The sequence below is a fragment of the Macrobrachium nipponense genome, chromosome 27 (genome assembly GCF_015104395.2).
Source record: "Macrobrachium nipponense isolate FS-2020 chromosome 27, ASM1510439v2, whole genome shotgun sequence".
Classification (NCBI taxonomy): domain Eukaryota; kingdom Metazoa; phylum Arthropoda; class Malacostraca; order Decapoda; family Palaemonidae; genus Macrobrachium; species Macrobrachium nipponense.
In genome coordinates, this window is record NC_087216.1 from 72,159,583 (window position 1) to 72,176,827 (window position 17,245).

The 17,245-nt window shown below is 42.1% G+C and overlaps 1 protein-coding gene across 1 annotated transcript in view; it reads left to right on the plus strand.

Moving 5' to 3' along the window:
- LOC135201077 (vacuolar protein sorting-associated protein 8 homolog) overlaps window positions 1–17,245 on the plus strand; it is a 131,007-nt gene that overhangs the window by 29,310 nt on the left and 84,452 nt on the right. The window contains exons 5-10 of the mRNA XM_064229963.1: window positions 879–1,049; window positions 10,025–10,243; window positions 11,208–11,387; window positions 11,982–12,233; window positions 13,342–13,425; window positions 15,417–15,566. Coding sequence (XP_064086033.1) covers window positions 879–1,049; window positions 10,025–10,243; window positions 11,208–11,387; window positions 11,982–12,233; window positions 13,342–13,425; window positions 15,417–15,566 — 1,056 coding nt within the window. The remainder of the gene's footprint in view (window positions 1–878; window positions 1,050–10,024; window positions 10,244–11,207; window positions 11,388–11,981; window positions 12,234–13,341; window positions 13,426–15,416; window positions 15,567–17,245) is intronic.

Sequence of the window (17,245 nt, forward strand, 5' to 3'; positions counted from 1 at the left end):
AAGGAACCAAAGGGAAAAGTACCCTATGGAAAATGGCCCTTTGGTTGTTGAGGGGAAGTTGTGTACCCTATGCAATGGGTGATGTTGCAAGAGGTGCTCAAGATTTCAAAATGTACTTGGAGTATGATATTTTGATACCTGAAACATAGTACAAGAAGCAAAGGGAATGTAGCAAATAGTGTTGTGATTGATGGGTAGGTTGTAGAAGTAGTAGAGTTATTTCTTTTATCTTGGGGACTCGCTTGATTGTGGAACAGGAGTTGAAAGAACAGCAAGAGAGAAATTAAGTACATTATGAAGGAGGAGAGAGCATTAAACTACTAGTAAATAAAGACGTCCCATTAAGAGAGAAGTAAAAACTTATGATGATATGTAAAGTATGCACCGCTTTATGTAGCAAAAACGTGAGCACTGACGAGGGAATTGGAGGTTTTGAAGGAGGCATTAGCATAGAATATTGAAATTATGGAATATGGTGGGAAGGCGATATTACAAGTGAGGAAAAGTAGGGATACTATATGGTGTCCTGAGACTGGAAAACAGACTTGAGAATTCTCTGTGATTAAGAAGGTTTGAAAATGTGATGAAACAGGATGAGTAGCTGTCAGAAAATCAGTACAGTATATAAGGAAGTGCGAAAACATAGACCTGTGGGAAGGCCAAGGAGAACTTAGAGAAAGAGTATTGTGGGCTTGTTTCATAGGAATAAGGTTCATCTTCTGAATGATATACGTATAGCAATATATAATAATAATAATAGGCAGTAAGAACATTTTACAAAAAAGAATGTAGGGAAATCCTTCACATTTTAATAATAAAAGTAAATGTTGAAGTACATAAGTGTTTATGATGGTGATGAATATAATATTCCTTTTTAGCTTGGGGAACAGTATGGGTCCGTGTCCGCACTGGCCCTTAATAATGACTGCACTCGACTTTTAGCTGGATTTGCCAAAGGTCAGATATGTTTGTTTGACCTGACTTCCAGTAAACTTCTGCAGACAATCTCCGATGCACATACTCCATTTACTGCAGTTCTGCATTTGAAGGTATATTCTACTTTTTTTTTTAACTGTTTATTTTCTTTTTGCAGCTAAATTAACATTATTCTTGTAAATTGACATAATTTTCTGGATAGATATATTTTATCGGAGTATAATATTCTCATTTGGCTAGTAAATGAGTATTATTTTAACTTTTCTAGTTTTAAAAAATCTTCAATGGAGTGCAACATTTCTAAATTACATGTTACAGTATTCACTCTCAGAACTCTGTTGTCAGTGAAATTTAAGAATATTGAAAAATTTACATGGAATTCATAGATATTACTCTACATTAAGACTCTTTATACATATTTAGAAATTTCGTGGATAATTTCAAATGCAATCTTCCCCCTCACTACCTCCATTTTATGATAGGCTTTCGCAGTTGCAAATATTCAAGTGTCTGAAAGTATTATGTATACCCGTAAACTTTCTTGAACTCATATCTCTTCAGAAGGTCACCGACATGAAATATCTGTATTATGTAACCTGTCCTTTGCTTAACTCCCAAGCTATTAATATATATGTTAAGTGGTATTTTTATTTCTTAACTCTTCATTTTCTTGTTCTTCAAAACCCCAGTCTCAATAAGAACCTTAGCTGGCAGGTGACAAATGCTACTGACTTTTGCACACAAAAAAAAGCTTGTAGTTCAAGTCTAATAATTTCGAAAGACATTTCTGGGCCAGTTCGTGTCGCTGCGCGAAATATCCTTTAATCCATTATTTCTAAGGTAAATGTACTAACACATACCAGAGAATAAATAAAATAAGAAAGGTCAGTACAACTGACTCGCTCACCCATCCAAGAGGGTGTCGGTATGAACACTATGGGCGAGTGAGACCACTACCACGAACCGCTTGCCAATAGAAATCTCCCACTACAAAATCCCCACAAGAGGGGAGCCGACCCACAGAGTGGGCAGCAACTACTACTACTCCATCCCATGCTGCCGACTGCTGCGCCTCTGGTGGTCATCCTTTTCAGTTAGCGCACCGCGTATACACGTGCCCTTTTTTCCTTTTTTTGCTCTGTGTTTTTGTGCCCTTTTTACTGGATTTATTCATCATGGAGCGTACAGCCATTGCAGCAGCTAAGTTAAGTAATCAGTGTTTATTGCTATTTGGTTTTTTTCCGGCCTTGAGTCAGTATTTGCCGTTTTTTAGGTATAAATACGAGCTCTAGGTCGGAAGCATGGCAGCATGGTTCTGCCTCGTGGCGGGTTCGTTCTTGGTCTTCCATACCCAGAACCTTCCCTTACTTATTACGCTCTGTTTTTAATTATCCTATTTATTTTAAGGGTACAGCCTACGGGGTTTATGTCATGCATGCATGTCTTTTTCACCTTGCGTAGGCATCTTCCATCCAGACCCTAGCCACAGCTCTTAGTATCGGCCCCGGCTAGCTTTGAGTGGTAGACTTTCTTTCGGGTTAGTCGTACACTCCTGGATTTTTTCTCCTACTATTTTATTTTCTTTCTTTACATTTAGTTGTTTTGTTTTTTATGTATTGTGTTTACGTTAGTGTACGGCGTCTTGCTTCACCTAGCCTAGGTTATGTCCTATTGGTCCCATGTGCTTCCGCTCTTCAGTTCGGTTGCTTCTCTATAGCATCTATCTGATCAGTCGGTTGTGTATCCTAGGCTTTATTGTTTCATTGTATCTCTTGTTACCGCTCCGTGGTCACTACGTGATCACGGAGCAGCAGACGCCTGTCCAGTCATCCCTTTCCCTCCTCCCGCTCTTCCATAGGGCCGGGGGGAGGGGTTTGGGTCTGCCCACGCTCGCTCTGCATACCCAGGGCCTGCCTCCTCTCTCCCCCTAGGCGGAGGGAGTAGGGGGACGGTACAGACCCAGACTGGACTCGACCTCTCCAGCTTCTCGGTACGCTCGGATGGCTAAGGGGGGGGGGGGGGGGGGGGGGGGGGGGGGGGGGGGGGGGGGTGGGGGGGGGGGGGGGGTGGGGGGGGGGGGGGGCTGGCCTTTTCCCCCCCCTCAGTCGTTGACTCCGTCGCTCCGTTGCTAGCTCGAGTCTGTTTGCCCTCTCGCCCTTTCCCACCTTACTGGGGCTCTTTATCTACCGGAGCTCCGGCATCCACGTGGAAAGGTGCTAGTTCACCCTGACGGGCGGACTGCGGCATACAGTTGGTCTCTACTAACCACTCCGTCGCGCTGATATCGCGTCACGCTCCGCCTCGCACCGGACTTAGTCCGGTACGTCCCATGTTTTTAGGTTTAGTTTAGTTTTTAATTTAAACTATATTAAGTTTAATTTAAGCTACATTAAACCTCCCCTCCATTGCATGCTCACACCGGATCTCTCCGTGGTTATAGCCTATTCAGGCGGTAAGGGAGGGGTTATGCCCGAAATTTTTTCGCGCTCCGGCATGCAACGGAGTTCTTTTAACCTTTAGCCTGTAAGTGATGTCTTTTAGGATGCTCATGTGTCTTTTCACTTACAGACCACCAACTGTGAGCATCCGGGATGCAATGCCATGCTCCAGGACCCCTGTGGGCATGAAGTCTGCCGGTCCCATGCTCCATGCGCGACTCCGCACGGGAACCTCCAAGTCTGGTATCACGAGACCTGCACAATTTGCTATGATCTGGTGAGCCAGCTCTTAGACGGGGTAAGTATTTCCAACTCCGTTAGCCAATCCCTACAAGATTATAGTTCTTAAGTTTAATTTTAATCTTATCTTAAACTTAAACGAATTTTATATGGGATCTTGCATCCTCTATAATTTTAAGTTAACCTTGTACTTAAGTTTTAATTTTAAGTTCGTTCTTAAAAAACTAACAAGTACCTCTCTTCCAGGCCCCGGCTGTTAGAGACACTGCACTGGCAACCCTGCGGGCCTGGGTCGGCGGTTTTGGGAAGAACGCCGCCAAGGGTCAGCCCTACATACTTGAGAAGAGGTTGGCGGTCCTGATCTTCCCCGGCGGCAAGTCAACGGGCTACGTCGACCCAGCAGAGGCGGGCCCGACTATTGCGCTGATTCAGCAGCAGCTCGCCGCTTCGTTGACTGATCCAGGCCAGGACATCTCGTCGGAAGTCGCGACGCTGGACTTAAACATTGAACCGATGGTAGGTGTTGACGACCTGTTGGTCGAGGTGAGTACGTTGGACGCACAAGGGCTTCCCTTGGGCGCCACTGGATCTTCTACTCCTGCACAATCTCCAGCTTCCTTCCAAGGCTTTACAGGAGCCGAGCTTTATACTTCTCCTGATGCTTCTGTTAGACCTAAGGTCAAAGGACAAGCGGTGGTTAAAACCTTGAGTAAGACGTCGTCGGCGTCAACATCTCGCAAGTCTCCGGCTACAAACCCCGGAGCAGAGAGGTCTAGAGCTTCTGGGTCCGGCTCCAAATCCTCAAGGAGTAGATCCTCCAAGGAGAGATCACACACTCCAGCGGAGTCAACCGTTCCTTCACTTCCTTTGGTTCCTGTTCAGAGCTACCCGTCCACCTCCGCAGCAGCTCCGGCTTTGGATCCCAATGCTGGCCTGTTGCAACACATGGGGGATCTGGTAGGGTCTCTCAAGAACAGTATGGAACAGATGTTCTCCCGGTTGTCTGATAGGATCAACTCCCAGGACAACATTATCGCCGGACTAAGCCAAGTTCCGCTAGCTACTCCCCCACCTTTCGGCACAGGGATAGCTCAGTTGCCACCATATGACTCTCTGCCTCCGTTCAGCATGAACAATCCCTGGAGAGTGGCGTCATACGCCCCCTTCCAAGACGGGCTTATCTCTATCCCGGAATGTGGAACTGAAGGATTGAGGACTTCGAGTTCTACCCGGAAGATCTCCAACCGCCGTTCATCGGCTACGCCAGGCTCACCGCCGCTGCCATGACGCGAGATGATAAGGTCCCTAAAGAGACAGTCCTCTATTCACGTGACCAGGCTCAAAGAGAATGGCTCAGGTGCTTAGAGGACATGGACTGTTCAAACACTAAGATACAGCCGTTTAAGAGTCCATTTACAATCTTCACAATGGAAGAGGGTACTCCGCTTCCTTTCCTGACAAAGATTGCTACGGTCACTATCCCAGCGGCCCAAAAGGGGGACTCGTTACCGCAGCTAAAGGAAGCGGACCCTACATCTCCTTTACTTCCCTCAACCGGAGATTTGTGGGAAGACCTGCCCAACACTTTTTCTGCGGGCAAACTCAAACCGGACTGTGCTATGGAGCAGTTTGGTGAGAAGCTGCCTAGACTTCCAGATAGCCTTATTCAGGCAGAGTTTGATACCAAGTCTAGGCTGGCCAGGTCTCTCAACACCATGGCCATGACTGAGGTGGCTACCATTTCTTATGGTTCCGAGCCACTGTTCAAGCTAATCACCAAGTCACTGACTCAAACGGTGCAGTCTGACTTGTTCGAGTTCGCCACAGCCAGAACAAACTGTCGGAAACATGTCCTTCAAGAAGCAACTATTCGGCATGAACCGAATAAGTTGCTTTCATCAGACCTTGTTTCATCAAACATGGGGACAGATCTTCCCAGATGCAATGGTAAAGGAGGTCCAGGCAGAGGCTACGAGGCTTAACCAAAGCCTTAGCTTAAGGATCGTTGGGGTCTCACTGCAAAGAGACGCCAAGATCAAGCTGTCAGGGGTAAGGCTCAGAAGAAACCCAGACGTTTCCAGCCTTACCAAAAGAAACAGCAACGGTTTGCCCAGCCTGTTTCGGCTGTTCCCTTGGTGCAGGCAGCCCAACCCTCTACCTCCAAGGCTCAATCACAGCCTATTTATGTGATCTCCCCCCAGCCTCAACCTTCCACCTCTTACGCTGTCTCCCCAGCCTTCAACCAAGTGTTCGAAGGCCAGGCCTTTCAGAAGTATGACCGGTCGGGTAAAGGAGGCAGAGGTAAGCGATCCTTTCGTCAGAGAGGATCGGGAGGGTCCCTTAATAGAGGAAAGCACTTCAGGGGAGGCCGCGGAGGCTACCAACATCAATGAGGACTTCCGGGTAGGAGGGAGGCTGTTTCTCTTCCGCCACAGGTGGGGATTCAGCAAATGGGCACAAAGCATTGTGTCGAAAGGCCTGGGTTGGAGTTGGGTGGCGAATCCACCCCCACCCAGACCTTTCCGCCAACTTCCATCCAAAGAATTGACGGAGTATGCGGAGGACCTCCTTCAGAAAGGAGCAATAGCGAGAGTCAAAAGATTAAAGTTTCAAGGGCGCTTGTTCAGCGTTCCAAAGAAAGGCTCACAAAAAAGAAGGGTAATCTTAGACTTGTCCCGCTTAAACTTGGCCATTCGCTGCGACAAGTTCAAGATGCTCACCATCTCGCAGGTGCGGACCTTACTCCCCGTGGGGCCGTCACCACCTCTATCGATCTTACAGACGCATACTATCATATCCCTATTGCAAGACACTTTCGCCCGTATCTGGGCTTCAAGATAGGAGAGCAGGCATTCTCCTTCAAGGTAGTTCCCTTCGGCCTCAACGTAGCACCCAGGGTGTTCACGAAGTTGGCGGAAGTGGTCGTCCAACAACTAAGATCACAAGGGATTATGGTAGTAGCGTATCTCGACGATTGGCTAATTTGGGCTCCAACAGTCGAGGAATGCCACAAAGCAACACTGGAAGTAATCCGGTTCCTGGAATATCTAGGCTTCAAGATAAACAGGACCAAATCAAGACTCACTCCGGAGTCAAACTTCCAGTGGCTGGGCATTCAATGGAATCTATCCTCCCATACTCTGTCGATTCCATCAGCCAAGAGGAAAGAAATAGCGAAGTCAGTAAAGCAATTTCTAGGACACAAACTTGCGTCAAGGAGAACCCAGGAAAGGATTCTGGGTTCACTCCAGTTTGCATCAGTGACAAACATCTTGATGAAAGCCAAACTGAAAGACTTAACCAGAATCTGGCGCTCACGAGCAAATGTCAGGTCCAGGGACAAATTATCCTCAGTCCCTCAGATTCTACGGAATCGTCTACGCCCTTGGGCAAAAGTCAAGAACTTGTCAATATCAGTACCCCTTCAGTTTCCTCATCCGGGGATTACCATCCACACAGACGCTTCGTTAAGCGGTTGGGGAGGATATTCTCAGTTCAAGAAGGTTCAAGGAACCTGGTCACCCCAGTTCCGTCAGCTTCACATAAACGTACTGGAGGCAATGGCAGTGTTCTTGACTCTAAAAAGGTTACGTCCGCCAAAGAACTCCCACATAAAGCTAGTCTTAGACAGCGCAGTGGTAGTCCATTGTATAAACAGAGGAGGCTCCAATCACGTCATCTAAATCATGTCATGGTAGCCATCTTCCCTCCCTGGCGGACAAGTTCAGTTGGCACCTCTCCTCCACCCATATAGCTGGAGTGAGAAACGTCATAGCAGATGCTCTATCCCGAATCAGTTCCTCTGGAGTCGGAATGGTCACTGGACAACAGTTCGTTCCAATGGATTCTTCAGAGAGTTCCAGGTCTACAAGTGGATCTCTTCGCATCCCAAGCGAACCACAAACTCCCATGTTATGTGGCCCCCAACCTGGACCCTCTGGCCTATGCCACGGACGCCCTGGCCCTAGACTGGAACAACTGGGAGAAGATTTATGTCTTCCCTCCAGTGAATCTTCTCCTGAAGGTGCTGAACAAACTCAGGACATTCAAGGGTCAAGTGGCTCTAGTAGCCCCAGACTGGCCGAAGAGCAATTGGTACCCCTAATTCTGGAACTGGGTCTTCGTCCTCTTCGAATTCCCAATCCCAGGCTCTCCCAGTCAGTACAAACAAAGACTGTGTTCGCTTCCTCAGGAATTCTCAAAACCCTAACTTTATGGATTTCATGAAGTTTGCAGCTAAAAGAAATGCGAATATTGATCCTCAAAATATTCTTCTTCATGGAATCTGATAAAAGAGATTCAACTTTGAGACAGTATGATGCTGCAGTCAAAAAGTTAGCAACCTTCCTGAGAGAATCAGATATTAGGATCATGGACAATCAATTCAGCTATATCCTTTTTCAGATCTTTATTTGAAAAAGGTTTAGCAGCTAGCACTATTACGACAAACAAGTCAGCCTTGAAAAAGATTTTTCAATTTGGTTTCAGCATAGACTTGACGGAGCTCCTACTTCTCGTCTATTCCCAAGGCTTGTGCTAGACTTAGACCTTCTGTAAGGCCTACGTCAGTATCATGGTTCTTAAATGATGTTCTAAAGCTGGCTTCAGAAACTGATAATGACACATGTTCATTTATAATGCTCTTAAGAAAAACTCTATTTTTATTAAGCTTGGCTTCAGGAGCTAGAATTTCAGAACTGTCGGCATTATCCAGGGATCCGGATCATGTTGAATTTCTTCCCACAGGGGAAGTACTACTTTCTCCGGAACGTAGTTTTCTAGCAAAGAATGAAGATCCTTTGATGAGGTGGGAACCATGGAAGGTTGTACCCCTTCCACAAGATATTTCTCTTTGCCCAGTATCGACCTTACGAGCCTTTCTGTCCAGGACCTCCTCATCCTCATCGGGTCCTCTCTTAGAGAGAAAAGGTGGGTACTTTATCTATTAAAGGCATCAGGGCAGCAGATCCTGTACTTTATTAAGCAAGCCAATCCTGACTCCTTCCCTAAAGCACATGATGTCAGGGCAGTAGCCACCTCAATTAACTATTTCCAGCATATGAATTTCGATGACTTGAAAAAATATACTGGATGGAAATCGCCGACAGTATTTAAACGTCATTACTTAAAGTCCTTGGAAGCTCTGAAATTTTCAGCAGTTGCGGCGGGTAACATAGTTTCCCCCGACTCTGCTTAATCTTTAGTAGAAGATCCAGTCCTCCTTTCTACCTATCTCACCCAACAGTTCGTCTATACCTGCCATGTTCATCTACGTTTACCTTGAGTCTTAGCTGCTCTTATGATGGTATAGTGGGTTGTCCCTTATTTTTTTGCTAGGGTCACTCACAATTGATTGTATATAATGATCTCTTGGATGTGATCCCCTTATTTTTATGCTAGGGACACATAGTATTTACAATGGTTACGGGTTTTGTATATTAAGTCATATACTTCGTATTCCCTTTTATATTATTATTGAAGTTTGTTCTATTCAATTTATTGTTATAATTGCTTTAAGTTCTTTGTACATAATATCTATACACAGATACTGATTTCAACATATATTCCATGTAAGCCCTGTATATATGTTAAATTTAAGTTAATTTTAAGAAATATTATTAGCATTAAGTTAAATTTAAGTAATATTTCTAATTTTGTATCATTGTGTATATGTATATTTATTAGCAATTATATTTCTTTATTTTATGTTATCTTTTATTTGAGACCCTTTTTGTCTATTTGTTTTTATTCTTTACAATCTTGTGCTATTTCTCTGGTACGATTTCGCGCAGCGACACGAACTGGGCCCAGAAAAGGGATTTTGACGTAAGGAAAAATCTATTTCTGGGCGATTGGTTCGTGTCGCCAGCGAAATCCCGCCCTGCCCATCCCATCGCTCAAGATTGTCTGCTAACTTCAGGATGCCACCAGAGGCGCAGCAGTCGGCAGCATGGGATGGAGTAGTAGTAGTTGCTGCCCACTCTGTGGGTCGGCTCCCCTCTTGTGGGGATTTTGTAGTGGGAGATTTCTATTGGCAAGCGGTTCGTGGTAGTGGTCTCACTCGCCATAGTGTTCATACCGACACCCTCTGGAGGGTGAGCGAGTCAGTTGTACTGACCTTTTCTTTATTTTATTTATTCTCTGGTATGTGTTAGTACATTTACCTTAGAAATAATGGATTAAAGGATATTTCGCTGGCGACACGAACCAATCGCCCAGAAATAGATTTTTCCTTACGTCAAAATCCCTTTTTTGAAATGAACTTTACCTCTCCTTTATACGTTTATAGGATTTACTTCCGTGCCAGGGGTAGTAAAAGCTTTATATTGGAGAGGGAAATATTTAAAGAATAAATCTCAAATAAGGAATTTATCGAATATTTTTTAAATACTGTTTATATTTTTCCACAGTGGACAGATTATCCAGGTATGGCTGTGATCAGCGACAGTGGAGGATCAGTTTTTGAGCTGTCAATCAAGAGGACGATGGGTCTGAATTCGAATGAGAGCCGATGTATATTCAGCGGGAGTCGAGGGGAGGTCTGCACTGTGGAACCCTTGCTGATGTCCCAGTTTCGTGCCAATCCGGGCACTGAAACTGTTATTCTTGCAATGGCAACTATTTCCAAGGTAGGTCTGGCTCCTGAATTTTGGTAACAGGAAGGCTGTAAGTTAAATTGTTTGTGAGTTGGTTACTGTACTCTTCATTTCTATTAAAGTGCATTATCATATAAAGTCAGAATAGTACTGTACATTTTTTCATAGTATAACAATACACTTTACATACAGTGAACACAGTTTTAATATGCGTTCCTGTTTGTTTGTATCTCTGAATATTTGTAAGTTTAATGTTCTTAAGTAGGGTGGTGTTAGTATATTCTTGATACAGTTTATTAAATTTATACTGTACTTTCATTTAATACCTTTATTATTTTTAAGTGTCAGATTTGTGTGGGGTGTGCCAATTTCTTTTATCTTCACTTTTCATGTTTTTAAGTGACATAATTATTATTGTACTGTATTATTTATGCTTTGGGTACCCCTGAATTTGAGTATGTAGGACTAACCGGGATATACCAGTAGGAATGTGAATGTGCTGTAGTTGCTAACAGTTTTTTGTAGTTTATATCCTTGGGGAAAAAATGCTGGTAAAATAAGAAGCCTTCTGAAACAAAGTTAGTGTATTTTTATATATATGTACATTTAAGTTATTGTGAAGAATGTTTCTTTTGGTATGAGTGATAGATATTTCAAAATGTAAATTCTATGCATCATTTTTGCTAATTTTTTTAGATTGAAAAGTTAAATAAGACTGAGTCCTTATGCTGAGTAGCTTTATAATGATAGAAATCAGAAAAGAAAGAAACGCAAGAAATATTGAATTAACCCCTAATGACTATGGCCTGTTCCTGACCTACGAGACACACCTGAATACCTGATGTGGACCCTCACAGTGTGCCAGAAAAACAAGTCATTAGAGGACTTGAGAGAATTTTGTATAAAATCAAAACTGTAAATCCTGCCATTATTTTGAATAAAAGATGTTTTCATCCCTTATAAATTTCTCAAAGCTTATATTTTTTAAACATTTCAGGTTATTGTCGTTTCGCTACGGCCTCAATTAAAGGTGTTGTTTTCGTACCCGTTGAAGGCTTCTGTTTCGACGTTACCCCTGCTTGCTTGGCAGTTTGTGGTCATTCAAATGCCAGATGGAGTGAGGGTGGTTGACCCAGTATTAGCGTTTGGCAGAGAGAAAAGTGTCTACTTCTATCAAGTGAGTGGAAATGGTGCTTTTCTAGAATAAAATCATTAATCATAGGAAGTGGAAATGTTTAAAAGTCAGAAGAGCAGTAGGACAGTAGAAGATTGATAAATCGTGTAAGCAAAATATAAAGCTTATGCTGACTGGAAAAGAACCAAGGGAAAATATACTCAGAAAATGGGCTGTGTTGCTTCTGTGTGAAAGATATTTGAATAAAGTTCTATAAGGCAGTCCCCAGTTATCGGCGATCTGGTTTTATGGCCCTTGTCTGGCAACGAACAGTGACGATTTTTGGCACTGATAATTGCTGATTTCCGCTTATCGGCTTTGATAATCACTTATTGGCGCTGATACGTACGTAAGAGAGGCAGCGATAACCAAAAATCTGCGTGGTTAGCATTGATTTTCGGTTATCGTCATGCCATCAAAGCGGAATCCCGCCGATAGCGAGGGACTGCCTAGTAATTTAGCCAAAAAATTGACAAAACTGGAGTGGATTTTTCTTGGGTTTAAATCATCTCTAAGGTTGGCCAGGGCATTAGGAGTTGTTAGAATTGCCTTAGCAGCTTGAAAATGTGCTCTAATGGATTCTTTTTGGTTTCTCAGCTGACTCACGGAAGTCAGGAGGAGCTACGGTTTTTGCCCCTCCAGAAGATGGTGCTTTCGTACATAATCCAGGCAATGGCGTGGCTTAACTCCAGGACACTGGCTGTGATGGACACGCGAGAGCAACTGCACATAGTTGACGTGAAGTCTCAAGAGGAGTTGGAGATGGTCGACCTTGCGCATCTGGGCTTGGTTTATGCTTCCCCACACTTTAAAGCCATAGCTACTGGGAGCAATGTTAGTAAGGCAATGGTGAGTAAGATTTCGTTTTGTTGCAAGACTGGTTATTCTCTAGCTATACAGTGGTCCTCCCGTATTCACGGGGGATGTGTACCAGACCCCCCCGTGAATAGTTAGAATCCACGAATGTTTGGAACCCCTATAAAAATGCTAAAAACAGCCTATTTTGTTAGTTAAAACTCAAGAAAAACCCACAAAAAATGTTCATTTTTGGTTTTTTAAACAGTTTTATCACAAAAAGTGCATTTTATGATGAAATTGAATAAAAAACCAGGAATTTGTGGATATTTCTCATAGAAAAGTACTGCGAATGTGCGAATTTTCCGCGAATAATGCAGGGATACGTTCCCGAGAGAAATCCGCTAATGTGTGAGTCCGCCAATCTGGAAAACGCAAATCCAGGGGTTCCACTGTACGTATTATTGGTTTGATTAATTGTCCAGTGAACATCACATTTTCTAAATAAATTGAACGGAAGCTATTTTGTGCTATTCATTATTCTGTATACAGTACAGTTGACCACTGCTTATTCACGGTTCTGGATTCGCAGACTCACCTATTTGCTGATTTGTCTGTGGAACTTATGTAGTACCCATTATTTGCTAAAAATTCACCTATTTGCGCTGTTTTTTATAGAGAAATATTCACTTCCTGTATTTTCATAAAATTTGTGTGACTAAATACATTTTTTGTCATAAAACTATTAAGATACTCAGGTATAAACATTTTTAGAGGTGTTTTATGGTGTTTGAACTTTCAAAGTAGAATTTCAAGTATTTGTGGATTTTAGCTATTAGTGGGGTGTTATGGTATGCATCCCTGGTGATTACTGGGGGTCAGCTGTAATGCATAATAATAAAGACTTTTTTTTTTTCATGAATAGTTCATCAGGAACATGATTTACCACTTTAATAACAAGTTAATTATCTATTGAAACCACCCAATCGTCTGAATAAATTCTAGAAAAACAGCCAGTTACATTTTAGTAACTAACTTAAACTATTCGTTGTCTGTTTCACTAAAACTATTTGTTAACTGTTTTGTGACTGTAGGATCAGTGCAATGCTCTGGCTTGGTATCGTCTTATTGTCTGTTTATTTATTAAAGAATTTCTTCCCAGGCCCTTTCTGGTGAAAGGGCTTGTTATCATTCCATGGTGAGCTTTGGATCTCAGGTTCTTCTCCTTGGTACTAAGTCATTTCAGGTAAGTTGAAAAGACTATTGTAGTTTTAAAGATACAGTAGACCATCGTTAACTCGGACTACTTGGGGGGGAAGGGTGTCTGAGTATGCCGATTGTCCGACTTAACCGACTGGCCTACCTAACATAGTAAACAATCACGAGACTCAAGTAAAATTACCAAGGCTATTTTGTTTTATTTATCTTACCTTCATAGCATGTAAACAAGTAAGATATTTCATAGCATGTAAACAAGTAAGATATTTACTGTATTTATTTATTTTTTGTGTTTATGTAACTAAATACGTACCCTGACGAATGTTAGGCTGGCCTAGCCTACCATAGTAACCAATCGTATGACTCAAATAGAAATATGATACCACCCATCACTAGCACTAAAATCATTAATTCCCATGTGTCTAGCTAACCAACTTTTGAGCAGCATCTTGAATGGCAATTCCATGAACATTTACACCGCACGATCGTTGCTGCACAAACCATTTTGTTACTGCTTCTTCCACATTTTCATCCTTAGAAACTCGCATTATTGAGGAGTTATGCAGTTCCATTTGACAACGTCTGTGTGAGAGAGAGAGAGAGAGAGAGAGAGAGAGAGAGAGAGAGAGAGAGAGAGAGAGAGAGAGAGAGAGAGAGGGTGTAATTGCTGTATGGATAGTTAACGACTGTATTGGCTGTTAGTGAGTTCTGGCTGGGTTGTCTGCTGGTAGAGATCAGAGTTCTGAGTTTTTTTTGAGTCAGTCTTTAGTCAGAACTGGTGATGTTCAGTAGTGTCGGTAGAGTTCTTTGAAGGCATTGAAAGTCGGTTAAGTTTTTGCGTGTATTTGATTTGTTGTTTGCTTGTTGTTAAGTTAATGTTTTTTTGCTTTGGAGTTGTTGTGCCTGTGCTGTTGTCTTTGTTGTTATTCTTTTTTGGTGTTGTTAGTGGGTGTATGTGCCTTTTGTGCTGCTGCTTTTTTTTGTGTTGGTTGTGTTGTTTGTGCAGTGGTCTTGGGTTGTGATTGTTCCTTTTTTTGTTGTTGTGTTGTTGAGTTGTGGTTGTGTTCCTTTTTTTGTTGTTGTGTTGGGTTTTGGTGTTGTGGTTCTTGGTTGTTGTTGTTGTGGTGTTGTTGTTGTTGTTGTTGGTGTCCCAGTGACCTTAACCAGCGGACAGCACAGGATAGCCCGGAGTATCTGGAGTGTTGGTAAGTACGTGTGTTTTGTGTTGTTTTTGTTTTGTTTTGTTTTTTGTAGCTATAGGTCAATTGTTGTCCTGCTGTATTTTGTTGTGTAAAGAAGAAAGTGTGACTGGGGTGGGTTGGGTAGCTGGAGTGATTAGGTTAATGTGGGGGAGGGTTTTGCAACTTGTTTTTTTCTAGCTTGTGATCCCGCCACAGCATCCTTTTTCTACTTCCAAGAGATGAACTTTCACGGCTTTCAGTTGTATTGTATTTTAACGAAAAGGCAAGGAGTTTATCTTTAGCTTTTTGAATGTCTGACACAGTCTGTTTCTTCACACCGTACTCTTCACAGACACTTTTTACTGTAGCTCCAGCTTCTAATTTGCAAATTAACTCCAGTTTCTTGACCACTGATAATGTTACAAGCTTCCGAGTACCTCTTCCTGGCATTTTGATAGAAATTATTGAAGAATAATACGTAGGTTTAAAGTGTACCTCTTATCACAATGACTGACGATGTAATGAAAAAAAGAGCGGCATAGAAAATGGATGTAATATCGGCGTCAAAGAAAACGCCTTTAGGGGGAAACATCTGCATTCTCGGATATAGACCGAGTTATCCGATATCCAAGTTATCAGGGTCCGAGTTAACGAGGGTCTACTGTATTTCAATTTAATTTTAGTTATGAAGTAAATTTAGTATCCTGAGTTGAAGATTTAAGTGCTAAAATGTGTAGTGTAAAGCATGAAAATGTCAGTTTACTCATTGAAATTTATTTTTCCAAGAGTTTCTTCACATAAAATTTATTCAAATTCTGGAAATTAAAAAAAATTTTAGGTTGTCACTGTGCGGTCATGGATAGACCGTTTGGACCATCTTGTACGAAGTGGACACATGAGAGAGGCACTCCAGTTGTCCTTAGATATATATCAAGATAAAGCACAAGCGGTTGTTGGACTGAAACAAAAGAAGGAAAAACGACAGCAGGTGAGTTGAAGGACTGTTAGGTTCTGGTTAATGAAATGATATACAGATGCCACCCTGCTTGCAAACTGAGTTATTTTCTGGACGGCCTTTTGTATGATGAATGGTTTGAAGGTTAGTTACTGTACTCTTCATGCCTATTTTAGTACTATACAGGCAGTCCCCGGGTTACGACGGGGGTTCCGTTCTTGAGACGCGTCGTAAGCCGAAAATCGTCATAAGCCGGAACATCGTCAAAAATCCTAAGAAAACCTTACTTTTGATGCTTTGGGTGCATTGGAAACTATGTAAACTGCATTCTTATGGCATTTTTCATAAAAAAACCTTCAGATATTGATTATTTTGCACTTTTGGTGTCATATTTCATCTGCTAGATGAGCATTGTAGGTGTCGTAACCCTGGAACACGCGTCGTAACCCTGGAAATAATGTCTGATGAATATAATTGAAAAGCGTCGTAACCTCGGAACGTCGTAAGCCAAGACCGTCGTAACCCGGGGACTGCCTGTACTGTATAGTATGAACCAGCCTGAGAAGAGCCGTTGTTAGGCTCAGAGGTCTGGATAAAATAATCCTTTATAATATAATAATAATAAAGTATATAGTATGATATAAAACCAGTACAGTAGTGTAGGCTGTCCCCTGTTATCAGCAGCCTCGGTTATTGGCGATCTGATTTTTTGGGGCTTGTTTGGCAGAGAAAATAGGCAATTTTTGGCGCTGATATGCACCAATTTTTGCTTGTCGACACCAATAAGGGTCGATTTCTGCTTGTCGGCACCAATGATCGGGTATTGGTACGAATACATGCGTAATAGAAGTGCTGATCTCTGGTTATCAGTGCAGATTTTCAGTTATTGACAATTTTTGCTTATCGTCATGCCATTGGGACAGAACCCCTGTCGATAACAGGGGACTTGATGTATGTTTTTTCATTCTAAAACATAATACACTGTGCATACAGCAATACCCCAAACTTAAGTGATTTGAGTTGCGAGAATTCACAATAGTGCGAAGTTTTCATTGGAACCAAACTAATTATCATACACGAATTCTTCACGATGGAACCTAACTAATTATCACACGCGAGTTCTTCGTGATAGCGCGAACATTTGTGAATCTTCCAGAAACATTGCAAAACCCTGCAAAAGTGCTTATGTTTAATTTATTATATAAATTTTTAAGCTTTAAAGCCGTTCTGTATAAAATCTTTATTAGAAATGTATTATTTTTATTTTTGTACATGCAAAAATATGTTACAAAGGTAATTACAGCACCTACAGTTAGTGCATATATGTACTTTTATGAGTTGCAATACCCATTCACAAAGTTACTGCACTTTTCAAAGATGATATCCCTTCAGAACCTTTGTTTAATTGCTTTTATACTTTTGAAAATATACACAAAGGCTGTATATAAGACCTTCATGAATTGTCATTCTGTGAAAATTACAATGAAAATTACTATCTTAACCTCGGAGAAAAGTACCGATACAATCTGTATGCACTATATGTTACGTAATTACAGCACATACAGTTAATGTACTTTCAGAAAATGTGATCCCATTCGCACCTTTTAAAGACGAAACCCCTCCAGAGTTTTACCTCACATGATGTACATGTTTCTCTCTCTCTCTCTCTCTCTCTCTCTCTCTCTCTCTCTCTCTCTCTCTCTCTCTCTCTC